Below are 14431 nucleotides of genomic sequence, written 5' to 3'. Positions count from 1 at the left end.
GTTACTGCCGGACTGCAAAAGGCTTTAAACGGCTTGTGCTAAAATGACTGTATTACATTAGAACGGGACAACATTGTGTTATTCTTAATTTTTTTACTGTCTTTATGGATAAACTTTTAATTTTTATTGTATGCCCTTGCAATCCTTGCAATCAAGCGGCATATATATACTTTTCATTAAACAAAATAAATAGTTCCTTTGTCTTTTTTACGTGGGGGCGGAGGCGGTTTCACCCTTTAAAAGAAAAAAAAAGGCAGCCTAGAAACATTTTGAATAAATAAATGAGGTGGCCAGCTCTGTAAAGCTGTTTTATTCAGTTTTAAGGATGGGGGGATGGTGGTTGCAGAGGAGACACCTCAGGCAATCAATACAGGTAACATACATATGCACATGATACTTATGCAAGATAATCTCCATTGGAGATTGATCACAGCAGGCTAATAAATCCACTTTATAGGGATTTAATTTCCAGCTTTTTTGACCTTCTGAATAAAAACAAGTGAATCATCTTCTCTCTGTAGAGGTTAGTCCCGGTGTAAATCTAACAAAGAGCATCTCTCAACTGGGGGAGGGGCAGAAGAGGCAATCCACAAATCCCCCATCAGCAAAAATACTTTAGGGGAGTGCTTTAAAGGTAAAGGGACCCCTGACCATTAGGTCCAGTCGTGACCAACTCTGGGGTTGCGGCGCTCATCTCGCTTTATTGGCCGAGGAAGTCACAGGGATTCGAACCACCGAACTCCTGATCGGCAAGCCCTAGGCTCTGTGGTTTAACCCACAGCGCCACCCGCGTCCTTTACTTTAGGGGAGAACAAAACACCCAAAGCATTCTATTAGTTGCTTTCCACTTTTGGTCTCCTTGGAAGCCACCACTCAGATGATGGGCCACACATATTTAAGAACAGACCTCCCGAGAGTTTAGGACAACCTAATTCCCAACCTGGTTGCCCTCCAAAAGTTTTGGACTACGATTCCCATCAGCTTCAGCTGCTCTGGCAAGGCAAGGCAGCAAGGTGGTTATGGGAAGAGAGAGAGGGTAGTTTAGGGCATGACCATAAGCAACTATTCTGGTGTTCTATTTCCTTCATTCTTACTTTAAAATCATGTCTCCTTAGAACGGAGATGATTGGATAGTTACAGCCATCAAGTTTCGCTCAAGGGCATGTCACTAACAAAAATGGTTGCGTTGTACCCTCTGTTAATCTTTTCCCCAGGAACACAAACACGGTTGTGACACACAGACACACACACACACTGTTCTTTAATTCTGATTTCATTCCACAGGGTCTCTGACCACCGTCAAGGAGTTCAAGGACACAAGATGCTACAAAGGTCCCCTATGAAGTGTCCTTCGTGCAGAGAACCAGGGTGCGATGGTTTGCTTTCATCCGGATTTGACCAGAGATGGCTACCATGAAACTCTGAAGTTCTTCTCACTCTTCCAGATTGTTCATTGGCCCTTAAAGTGGCTGGTTTCACGCCCTCAACGTACTTGGGGGGAAAAGCACAGTTTGGCAGAGCAGTTGCCCAACGCTTCCAAGACGCACTTCAACGTGTGAGCCCACCTTCACTGAGGTCGTCGTGCATTGGGTGAGCCTTGAGGTTAGCTTCCAGGAGCATTCCGACTCCAAGGAAGTGGAGATACTTCTCAACTGCATCAAGTATGGTGGGTGCTCCTGGTTATGCCCAAGAAAAGACATCTCCATCGACAGGGGAGGAAGGGAAGGGAGCAGGAGAAGTCGCAGAGCGATGGATAGTGTCCGAATGTGGTGGACGTTCCCCTCTCCAAAGTTCAGAGCTTGTGGCAGCACAACACCCACCGCTAAGCGTGTTCGCCTCCTTCGAGATGTGGCCGTTTGCCAAAGAGGGACCGATAAAGTTCCGTTCTGGGTGGGAGAGGAGGGGGAGAGAGAGAAAGAGAACAGAAAAGCGCAGCCGTTTTATTTGATTTCATTTGCCAGCTTTGAACACGAGACCACAGCCCTTTGGAGACTGGGGGCACCTTTGAAAATGGCAAGTGACCAAGAAAACCCTACTTTTCAAGCAACAACACTTTCCCTTATGTCAGTGCCACCAAGCAACAAAACAGGCTAATGGAAGATCCAAAATCCCCTGCTAGAAGCAGCCAGCAGTTATAAGCACAAACATACAACTCAATGGACCCCAGGCACTCTCTGAAACGTGGCTCCGTCCGCCTACACCAGTGGTTCTCAAAGGATGGGGTGTGCCACACTGTTGCGGGAGGAGAAAATGGCAAGCGTGGCAGGAAGATCCAAGGACAAAGAAACATTTGAACATTTCCATGTTGTGTATAGTATAGTATAGTATAGTATAGTATAGTATAGTATAGTATAGTATAGTATAGTATAGTATAGTATAGTATAGTATAGTATGAAGTTGCATTGTTTTATCCTTCCTGGGTGTCCCATGGTCATATTATAAAGTACAGTGGTACCTTGGAAGTCAAAAACATTCAGAAACCAAACAGAAGCCGCAGAAGCCCCATCGGACATCCAGCTTCCAAAAATCGTTTGAAAACCGGAACAGTCACGTCCGGGTTTCAATCGTTTGGGAGCCAATTTGTTCAGAAGCCAAGGCGTTTGGGATCCAAGGTACGACTGTAGTTGTTTACCATGTTATAATTCAAGGAATCAAGGAACTGTAAATTTGGAAGGGACCCAGAGGGTCATCTGCTCCAGGACACACCCACACACCCGCAATGCAGGAATCTCAGCTAAAGCATCCATGAGAGATTGCCATGTTTCTCTTCGCTTTCCAATGTTATTTCTTATCAATTAAACACTCAGTGTGGCATGAGCAATTTTTTGTTCTGAAAGGGTGGTCCAGGGAGGAAAAGTCTAAGAACCACTGACCTACACAATAGTGGCTGGTGCTCAGTGGGGCTCGGAGCCCAACCGTTGCTGGACCCGCAGAGTCAATGACAAGCAGAGCTGGAGGCAAAGAATTCTAGTTTTGTCTTCCTCCTCCTCCTCCGTGTTGAGCTCTGGGGCTGAGGAGGAGGAGGAGGAAGCTGGAAGCCAGGGCCACCCCCTAGACTCACTGCAAGTAAAGGAGACATGGAGATGAAAAGCCACACTCGAGGCTGGTGGTGTCAGAGCCCCATTCACCCTAATGGGCCAGACCCATTCCCTAAAAACTAGCAAGTCGCAATATTAGCCTCCCAGGAAACCAAGTTCTGTAACTTTGGTGACACTGCTGCAGTGGCGTAGCGTGGGTTGTCAGCACCCGGGGCAAGGCAAGTAATTTGCGCCCCCTAACCCGTGGATTTGCGCCCCCTAACCCTAACCCCCAGATGTTGCGCCCGGTGCGGCCGGCCCCCCCCCTGCATCCCCCACGCTACACCACTGCACTGCTGGGAAGGCAACACTGATGGGAACATGGAGATCAAGCACCAAGCAAACATCTTCTGACGATGACCTGAACCTGCAGGCAAGAGGGACACAGGAAGGGAATGAGTCTGTTCCTGGGGATGGACACAGAGCATGAGCCCCCGGTGCAAGGACACCCCTGTTTGGAGGAGGGTCTCCACATTCTGCACCAGCTGAACAGCTTTCAAGGGCCGTTCCAGGAGGAGAGTGCTGCAGCGGTCTAGTTCTGAGGTGACACGAGGGTTAAGGGAAAGGAGGGGCAAGAAAGAGGGGGAGAAAGCAACTTTTCAAGGTCAATTTAGAAGAAGCAAGCGGCGACCATCATCCACGGCTTCAAATGAAAAGGCTGCGAGATAATTAAAAATGCATTCGGCAATCTTTATTAATAAACACGAGGGCTGGGGAGACCTTGTGTAGTGCCACTCTCGCGCGGCACAGAAATATGTAAATACTGCGCCAGGGCTAGATTCCATCTCTCTGGGGAATGAGGTTTTTCTTCCCCCTATAAGTTTGCCCTTTCCATACAAGGCTTTTCAAGGAAGAGAACAAGATTGAATATTTTAATAGGATGTATGAGACCGCGGTGGTGTAAGGAGGATTCAATCAGGCAGGCTGCGTGGGACTATAATTTAGTTTTCATATATGTTGTTCTTTTTTTCCTTGAGGTTGACACAGAACCGGAGGGGGAAGGAAGGGGGAATGAAAACAGCCCAGCAACAAAAGACTCAAATTAATAGGGCCCACTATCAACAGTGGTGTTGATAACAGGAACAGGACAGCTTTTGTCAAACACACACACAGACAAAATTAGGCTATGATGCATTTTTATGATTCATAAATAAATATACTTATAAGTATATAAATATACTTATAAATAAATATAAATATAAGTTCATATATTTGAAACCTGCAACGACAGAAAGGTTTGGCTAAGGAACAGCCAAAAGTATCTATATTTGTATATTATGTGTATAGATATGTGTGTGTATGGTACATATATGTATATTCAGAATTAGTGTATTTTAACACGACCACCATCAAGCTCAGAAATCCTGTATCTTTACACACAGTCAAGTAGCTAGTCCTCATGGCTGGATTAAACGGGGGTGAGAAAACTTGTTATGATCAGATGCTACGAAGTAAATAACACTTTCCAAACACACTCGGCTGATAAGTTTTCAAATCTCTGCTGCTCAGCAAGTGAGACAACCAAAAGAGATTCCAGGATACCTGGAGAGTCGCAGCCACAAGGACAAGACACCAAATCTCAAACGCTTGTGTACCTAAAATGCTTATGGAGTTGTGTATCTAGATCAGTGCTGTTTTTGCACTCCAATTCCCATCATCCCTGACCACTGGTCCTGCTAGCTAGGGATCATGGGAGTTGTAGGCCAAAAACATCTGGAGGGCCGAGGTTGAGGAAGCCTGGGCTACTGTGTGGGCTATCAATACGAAGTTGGACAGGCCAATGGTCTCCATCGGTCTAAGCCAGCTTCCTATGTTCCTATTAGCTCAGACGATGAGGACTAGAATTTTTATTTATCATTTTATTTTTAGCAGAAGAGCTGAAGCTCGGGGGTAGAACACCTACTTCCAGCTTCTCCAGATAGGGCTGGGAATTGAAGAGCCACTGCCAGTCAGTGCTGGCACTCCTCAGCTAGATGGCATCTTCCTGCTCCACTAGCTTTCGATTTACCCGTAGGAGCGCAGCTTTCCGCACAGCCCCGACTCCTTAAGGTCAAGCACATGGCGAAATGCTGCCTCTCTAACGTTCCTTGTCTCCGTACGACTCGAGAGGCCATTTCTATTAATAGTCAGACCAGAAGCCAGAGAGAGGAAGAGCATCAATCTGGGCTGGCTGGACAGTTTGCCCGAAAGGCTCTGCGGAAAACACGGAGGGCGTTCAAATTAGCCGAGCGCCGAGGAGTGGCCCATCTAGCGAGTAATTAATAGCGCTCGCTCCCAAGGTAAGAGCGCGCAGGAGGGTGTGGGGTCGAAACAGGGGTCTCCCCTGAATTAAAGTTTAACTTACCCTTTATTGCAAGCTACAAAAATCAAGTAATGAGCAGTAACATTTTTATTTCTGTTAAACTGTCATTTTAGGCTGAGCTGGGGATAATTACCTATTTCTACCGCAGTAAGGTTTTATCACCCTTAGTGAGGCATTTTCTAATTTAATATTTTTACTATATTATCATAAAACCTTGCTTTGGAGCAGGGATGGAGTGGGGAGGGGGGGAGTGATCATGGGCCGTTTGCCATAAAACACGCGAGTACCTTAGCTTTATTATTTGTGTATTTCGTTAGAAAGGGAGCGGGATTTTTTTTTTGGGGGGGATGCAGGGTGCCAGCTAGATGCACTTTGGGTGCAGCTGGAATTCTGCACCTCTCCCACAGACAGAAACCCGTCCCCTATAAAAGCCAAAGGGAAACTGATAGGAGGTAGAACGAGATCAAATCTGAGAATGAGGTCGGGGAGACTGTAAATATTATGCGCTGTAATTAGGATATTTGCATAAGAAAGAAACGCCACCCTGATTTAGGAAAAAGAATCGGTGCTGGTGGGTCAGCGCATGCCCATCCCGCTTAAATTGGGGGGGGGGTGTTTCTTGGTGTAGAAGGGAAACAAGCACCCCCAGTCGTAACAGCACAGGAAGTTGCCTCATGCAGTCAGCACAGCACTGTCAACACTGACCAGCAGCAGCCGCCCTCCAAGACTTCAGACCGGGGGACTTTTGCAACCCGACCTGGACATGCCAAGGTTTGATCCTAGGACCTTCTGTAAAGGACCCCTGGATGATTAAGTCCAGTCAAAGGCGATTATGGGGTGTCTACAGATAGCTTTCTGGGTCCTGTGGCCAGCATGACTAAACCGCTTCTGGCGCAACAGGAGACCGTGATGGAAACCAGAGAGCACAGAAATGCTGTTTCCCTTCCCGCCTCAGTGGTATCTATTTATCTACTTGCACTGGCATGCTTTCGAACTGCTAGGTTGGCAGGAGCTGGGACAGAGCAACAGGAGCTCACTGCGTTGTGCAGATTCGAACCACCGACCGTCCGATCGGCAAGCCCAAGAGGCTCGGTGGTTTAGACCACAGCGCCACCAGAGTCCTTCTGCATGCAAGGGCGTTGTTCTAATAAGCAACGGCCCTCCCCAAATGGATGGTTAGTCCGCAGCATAGATACACAGGAGTTAGCTTTATATGGAGTCAGGTTGTTGGTGCATCTAGCTTGCTATTGTACACAGAGTGTGGCCGTGGATCTCCAGGATTTTCAGACAAGGGGATATTCCCTGTCCTACCTGGAGATGCTGAGGACTGAACCTGGGACCTTCTGCATGCAAAGCGCAAACAGCAACAACTCTCCCCACTTGCGATTCTCAGCAGCTGGTGTAAAGCAACTCTGCTAAATCTGCATGACTTATGCGGGTCACAGAATTCAGGGTACTCCCCGCCCCCCCCCCCGCTGTGGGATTTTGAGGTCATGCAATTCCAAACGCAGGGTGAGCTTGGAGCTTTCTGTGTGCCCACATGCCAATGAGAGCAAAACCCAGGGCCGGTGATGGTTTGATCCCCAAAGGGAACAGGGCAAAGTGTTGCAGAAGTGAACCATTCCGTGGTTTTAAAAATAACTATCAAAACAAGGCCAAATGCAGCTGCGTTTATTTTAAGCCGCCCACATTCTCAGTATCTCCGATGGCATTATAAAAAAAGGAGAGAGTGAGCACTAGGGGGCAATCTCACCCTCGTTTAACCGCCAAAACTTCAGGAAAAGGGCATGCACACACAATATAGAAACCACACCAGTGAATGTGGGCAATAACAAGTATACCAGGCATAGCTATACCAGTAGCTAGCCTGCAGCAGTTTCTCTTTCTCCCTGGGTCAGGATCAGGGGCTCTCCAACAACACCCATTTTTTAGACCCCCAACCCCCCTTCTCTTAGGCTGCATTTACATGGTTTGTTCTATTTAACGTCATGGTGGTTTATTCTATTTAATTTCCCAAACGGTCAATTTCCACACTATCTTTCACACAACGAGTGCAAGCTTAGCACTCATTTCCATATTGTTTGCAAACGGGATTTTTCCTGGAAGGAAAGTAACACAGAAACAAGCACAAAACTTGCACGATATTCCACTATGGTTCCAGGAAGTGGCTTCTATGCGGAACTTAACAGGGGAAAGACGTTAAAATGGAATAAATGGCATGGAATCCCGAAGGGTGACCTCCAACGGGTCTCCTCCCGAGGTAAGATCGAGATTTACAAGGATTTCAGACAGGCAGCAATGGTGGGAAATGTAGGGGGAGGAAAAGGGGTTCTTCATACCCAGCTGTACAAATGATGGCGTGGGTGGAATGCTCTTAATCCGGCCTCCAGAATCCCTTTTGGGTGGGTTCACTGTGGCTACAACTACCCTATACATTTAAAGCAGCGTTATAGCACTTTAAACAGTCATGGCTCCCTGTGAAGAATATTGGGAACTGTAGTTTGCTAGGGGTGTTGAAAGCTGCTCGGAGACCCCTATTCCCCTCACTGAGCTGTAATTCCCTGCGAAGGCTGGTTGTGGGCGGCGGCGGCAGGCGAAGACTTTTCGCTGTTGTCATTGTTAAAATAACTAAGAGTCAGAAACTCTCACTGATCTACTGTCTCTCCTTCTGTGGCCTGTATATACTTCGTCCTTCTCCAGGGGGGGTGAGGCTTATTGGCTTCCCCCGAAACATGGTCAAAAGAGGGCAGGCTCAGTTACATAAGGGCACCGGTCTTAAGGAAGGCAACCAGACTTATAAAACACCAGATTCCTTTGTGACTCCATTTCTGCAAAAACCTAGGAGTGCAGCAGCAGCAATGGTCAACAAGATTCTGAGAGAAGATTCCACAATTCTGTGCTCAGCGGAATTTAGTAGTGAGTGCAGAAATCAGCTATCTCTCTTCTTTTTTTAAGCAAAGTTTTGGCCCACTGTGCAGGTACACCTCTGGTCTGTGGAACAAGCACCCCTACTGAGATGCAACAGGTGTCCATCCACAGTTTGTTTTCCTGGAAACAACTGAAGAAATTTTTGTTTTGACAAGCAATTCCAATGGGATGGGGGGGGGAATCTGCTTTAAGTGCTTAATCCTATTGCTTTGAGACCTAACTTTATACATTTCTAAAATTGTTTTTAAACCTGTTTTTAGGAGATTTAAGGTTTAAACCTTGCCTTGAGGTTTAAGTGAAAGGAGACATCTCAATTAATATAATAATAATAATAATAATAATAATAATAATAATAATAATAATAATAATAATAATATGATTATAATAATAGTAATAATAATTTAAAAATATTGCTGTGAAGATACACCAAAAAGGATGTGGCAATTGTATCTTAAGGCCCTTCCTGTTAGTTATTTCATAAAATCCATACACTGCTGAATTGTTTTTTAAAAAACAAAAAAACTCAAAGCGGTTTTCAAAGAAGGTAAAACTATATTGATAAAAGAATTAACAACAACAATTTAAAACACTCAAAAAAATTAAAATCAACAATAAGCTAAAAATTGATGAAAACACGCATCAGCATTCTAAGTAGGCTTGCCAAAAAAAAAAAATGTTTTTAGCAGGCGCCGAAAAGAGTACAGCGAAGGTGTCTGCCTGATATCAACAGGCAGGGAGTTCCACTGAGCATTCACCACATTCGGTTTGCAGGAAGGTTAGATGACAGCTACATCAAAGCAAGTGTGTTCTTTCCTACGCTTTCCCGCTTCATTTTCCTGTCACTTTCCTTATCCTTATCTTTTGGGGAAGTGGCCGGTCGCGCCATCAACTGGAATTGCTCGACCTGAATTTGGCGGTGTGTGACTGAATCCCCCTTGGACAATGGCGCCCTTAGAATCTGGAGGGGTGGGTCAAGGAATCCCTCTTGATGACAGCCCGGCTGCTGCATACTCTCCCCTGTGACCCGAAAATCTAGAACGGACCGTGCAAAAGAAGCACATTCAGCCCCACAAGCAGCACAGAGTCCACCACGCAGAGCTGAGGAAGTTACAACTTCCCCAATGGGTGAATAAAGAGAGAACAAACTCAAATTCGGACACATAAATCACAAAAAGAGCACATACGCAAACAAAAAGTTTTTTTAAAATAGTGTTTTGGCCAAGGAGGAGGTCCTTTTTTGTGTACTTTAATATCCCGCAGCCCTAGAATGGTGTCCTCCCTTCCACAGCTTGGCTGTTTCGTAACAGATTCCACACAAGAGATGACAAATTGTCTCGCTGGGGGAAAGCAACAAATCATCCTGCCGCTCTTAACAGGTTAGCTTTATTTATTTTACTTCTTCGCTGTTGTTTTTTAAAGGGAATTTCCATAACCAAAGAGGTCCAGGAAATTTTGCTTCGCAGGGCATTGCCGACGTTTACAGCCCTTCCAATTGCAAAGGCTTGAGGGGAGCTGACTTTTCGGGAGGCCTGGCTATGAATGGAGCTATTGCGGGAGGCAAGGTCTGGGCTTAGGGACGGTGGAGAAAACTGTACATTCCAAGCCTACATAATGGGTGGGTGGGTGTGTCCCCCCCCCCGCAACAATATATATGTATATAGCAATAAGAAGACTTCCAAATCTATTGGAATTATCAATATATAGATAAAATCTGCAGATTTTAAAAACTAACGTACATGTAAAATTACATTGCACAGGTAAAGGGACCCCTGACCATTAGGTCCAGTCGTGGCCAACTCTGGAGTTGCGGCGCTCATCTTGCTTTATTGGCCGAGGGAGCCAGCGTACAGCTTCCGGGTCATGTGGCCAGCATGACTAAGCCGCTTCTGGTGAACCAGAGCAGCGCATGGAAATGCCGTTTACCTTCCCACCAGAGCAGTACCTATTTATCTACTTGCACTTTGACGTGCTTTCGAACTGCTAGGTGGGCAGGAGCAGGGACCAAGCAACGGGAGCTCACCCCATCGCGGGGATTCGAGCCGCCGACTTTCTGATAGACAAGTCCTAGGCTCTGTGGTTTAACCCACAGCGCCACCCGCGTCCCTTTATTGCCCAGGTAGGCTTACCTAAGCTGAAAATTTTTGAAGCCAGTGGCAGTAACAATACAGTGAAGGCATCTGCTTAATATCAATATGCAGGGAGTTCCAAAGAATAATAATGCAATTAATATAATATAATATAATATAATAACAGTGGTACCTTGGTTCTCAAACACCTTGGTACTCAAACAACCTGGAACCCAAACGCTGCAAACTCAGAAGTGTTCCTGTTTGAGAACCTTTTTCGGAAGCCGAACGTGCTCCATTTTGAGAGTTACGCCGAGGTCTGTCTGTTTTTGCTATTTATTTTTCGTTTTTATTTTTGAGGCTTTTTTGTTTTGTTTTTGTGACTGTGTGGAACCCGGTTCAGCTACTGACTGATTGATCGTGTGACTGCAGTACATTGTTTATCGCTTTCATTTTATGGATCAATGGTCTCGTTAGATAGTAAAGTTCATGTTAAATTGCTGTTTTAGGGGTTGTTTTTAAAAGTCTGGAACAGATTAATCCATTTTGCATTACTTTCTATGGGAAAGCGCGCCTTGGTTTTGGAACGCTTTGGTTTTGGAACGGACTTCCGGAACGGATTAAGTTTGAGAACCAAGGTATCATTGTATAATATAATAATAGGTGCTGCCACACTAATAATACCAATTTCCCACCAATGCAGAACGAACTTTACGTGGAGCTCGTGAAAATGCCAGGAGCCGCAGAAGGAAGTGGTCAGGTGGACACACATGGGGGTTAAAACGACTCTCCAAGTAAACTTTCAAATAATAACTTCTTGTATTTGCAGAGATAGCGGGATTGACAGCTCCAGACCCAAATTCCCCCACTAATCCAACCACTCAGTGTTTTTAATACCAGACGTACAAAGTACGCAGAGTAAAAGACTAGGAACTTGCGAAGATTTCCCCCCTGCTAACTCTTATGTCACAGAAACCTATTAATCCTTTAATGCCCGGATTTCCTAGCGGAACCTCCTACAGCTCGCAGCAAGACGGGCAGTGACTGACACAGAGGAAGAGCCCACTTTTTTTGAACACGGGAACCTAGTCTGGGAAAATGCGCCACCCCTGACTAAAGCACATAGAGCCTGCCCACTTTTGGTGGCCAACAAGAGGAGGTACGTGAAGGGCGATGGCATTCCAACATCCTAAGTACAGTGATACCTCGGGTTACAGACGCTTCAGGTTACACACGCTTTAGGTTACAGACTAGTACAAATAGTACCTCGGGTTAAGAACTTTGCTTCAGGATGAGAACAGAAATTGTGCTCCAGTGGCGCGGCGGCAGCAGGAGGCCCCATTAGCTAAAGTTGTGCTTCAGGTTAAGAACAGTTTCAGGTTAAGAACGGACCTCCGGAAAGAATTAAGTACGTAACCAGAGGTACCACTGTATTTCAGCCTTACACCTAACTTTGCTTCGCGAGAGTTTCCGCAGAGAACGCCGAATCATCCGGCTACCGTAGCTCAGTGGTTTGAGTGAGCCTATGGCTATCTTTCAACACAGCCTACCTCGAGGGGATGTTGTGTGGATGGGGCATGGGGGGGGGTGAGGAACTATGTATGGTGTGTTCCTTAAAGGAAGGGTGGGATAAAATATGAGGAACTATGCAAAAACAAAAACAAAAAAACCCAAAAAACGGCGGCAGTCTCCACTACTAAGCCAGAAAGCTCAGGCGACTTTTCTTCTCTGTGCTGGGTTATATTCAACCACTGATGTGAGTCATGCCTATTAACAATGGGTCTACTTTGAGCAGGACCAGCAGTAGGGGAAACCCCTAAGCATCAGGTCCCCAAACATAGGAAAAACAGCCACCGTTTTGGCACTGGATGCTATCGATCGGTGATGATGTTGTGGACCAGAGTCTGGACATTGGAATCAGAAGAATTTAGTCCTTCAGGAAGAGCAGTGGGTCGATAAGATTTTGATGGAATCTGTGCTAGGATTACAAGGCAGAGATGTGTCCTTGGTGCCCCCAAAGCCACAGAGATTGTTTGGGGTAGACTTATTACTCCTGGCATTTGTGGCTCCTCCAAAAATATCAAAGTGGGAGTGAAAGAGGCTGTTAAACAGGCAAAGCTGCTTTTAATAAATTAGATTTTGCCTCTCACCTACAGTAAACCTACCTCACATAGTTGTTGTGAGGATAACAACAACGGAGAACCACGTACGCCACCTTGAGCTGCTTGGGAGGAAAGGTGTGATAAAACAAAAGTTGGGGTGTTTTTTTTTTTAAAGTGCTGCGTTCAAGTGTTCTTTTCCCAAAGCAATGCGCCAGGTGTGCCTGAGCGTGTTCGCGCACACATGGTGTGGGTTTCCCTGACAGCATCTGTATCAGCGGGCAAATTATAAACCATGTCAATCCAAGTTAATGCAAAGCTGTAATCCTCTTTAACTAGAGATCAAAATCAGCGCCATGAGTTATGTTTGTCCCGCCGTCTGATAAGGAACAGAGGGAGACGCTAATAAAGAAAGGAGCGACGAGAAACCCTTTTAACGATGCCATTAAAAGGCGCTGCCAAGTTTAGAAACATTGCTCTAGTTCCGGACCAATTAGAAAGGGGGGGGGCCTGCACAATCTTTGCCCCGGTCCTCTTTCATGTGCCAGGAGCATCCCACCCACCTCTACCCAATGCCCTGAGCCCTGTGTTCTCACGGAGGATGCCTATGGGAAGAAGGAGCTCAGCGCAAGGGTACTCTCAGCTCCTGTGGTTTCCAGCAACTGGTACCCAGAAGCATGGATAGCCATTGTGACTGGTAGCCACTGATGTTGCAACAACTTTGAACTTATGAGAGAAGCTCCATTGCAAAGGGTTATTCTGCATGGAGAGTGGCTACCTAGTACAGAATCTGGCATCCTAAAAAAAAAAGCACAGGCTTAATTTAATTACTGGATACCTCCAGAGTGTCCGTATGTCACAATTCCACGAAAGTGCAGAATCGATCCTTTTAAACATTAAGTTTATATCCTGCCTTTCCTCCCAAAGCAGCCCAGAATGTGGTGGCAGGTGCGGGAACTAAAACAACCTGTTTATTAGGAGCAAGTTTCTAGTTCTCAAGAGGTGTTATGCAGGACAATGACTACCAGAGTCTCAAAAGGATAAGGCAGGTGGACGAACAAGGTTTTCCTTAAAGAGCTGCTTTCTGCGCAATGCCTTCAATCCCAGACCAATAGCAACCTTGAAATGCCAGGTCCCCTCTCCTCCAAGTGCATATCTGACTCTTGCCTTGGCTACCCAGAGCCCTTGTGCCATCTTCTGCACCCCAAATTGCTTTTTCACAAAGTCCCAGCTTAGCATTCAAATATAGAAAGGCGCTTTCCCTCACCCTGCAAGCTATTGTCTGCTGAGTTGCAGAAAACTGTGTGCATCCCAACTCCTTTTGCATCCTTAATCCTTAATGCATCTTCTCTTCCCCAGCTCCAAAAGTCCCACCACCAAGCAATTAATCTATTTTATAGGCTGTAAGCATGCTGCTGTTTCCCCCACTACCCCCCAGCGCCTGATTTTTCACACTATAAACATGTGGTGTTTTTATTTATTTTGGGGTCAAGCCTCCAAAATGACGGAAGGGGGAGGGGGGGAAGCCCAGTGCGTGATCACACCGCTGTGAAATGCATTATTTGCATTTTCAATCTCGTAATTCACACTTGCAAACAATGAAATTACCTTCGACTGGCACTAAAGAAAGCGCCGTTATCATTACCTTCCCTGTTTCATGCTTATATAGGTTTTGCATTGCAAAAGGAAATAAAAAATAATATATATATATATATATATATATATATATATATATATATATATATGGAAGGAAGGGGAGGGGGGCAATTCCAGGAGCTGTTTTGAATTGGACACTGCGAAATTAACTTGGCCTCATAGAAAATGTGGTCCCCAGAAATGCAGCCGAGGACAAGAGGCTCTATGCAGTACACCTGTGCATCATTTACAAGTAGAAACTGGTGCACACAGGTCAGCCTCCTGTGAAACTTAGAAACATCCTTCTTCTTCTTTAAAAGAAGC

The 14431-nt window shown here is 45.7% G+C and overlaps 1 protein-coding gene across 1 annotated transcript in view; it reads right to left on the bottom strand.

Moving 5' to 3' along the window:
* Positions 1–1242: 1242 nt before the first annotated feature.
* The window catches only part of AATF (apoptosis antagonizing transcription factor), a 69331-nt gene continuing 56142 nt past the window's right edge, over positions 1243–14431 (bottom strand). The window contains exon 12 of the mRNA XM_082200854.1: positions 1243–1886. Within this exon, the coding sequence (XP_082056980.1) occupies positions 1823–1886 (64 nt within the window). The 3' untranslated portion in view covers positions 1243–1822. The remainder of the gene's footprint in view (positions 1887–14431) is intronic.

This window comes from Podarcis vaucheri, assembly GCF_965113315.1.
Source record: "Podarcis vaucheri genome assembly, chromosome: 15".
Classification (NCBI taxonomy): Eukaryota; Metazoa; Chordata; class Lepidosauria; order Squamata; family Lacertidae; genus Podarcis; species Podarcis vaucheri.
Note: the sequence above shows the minus strand (reverse complement) of the source record. Positions and strands in the feature narration are given on the sequence as shown.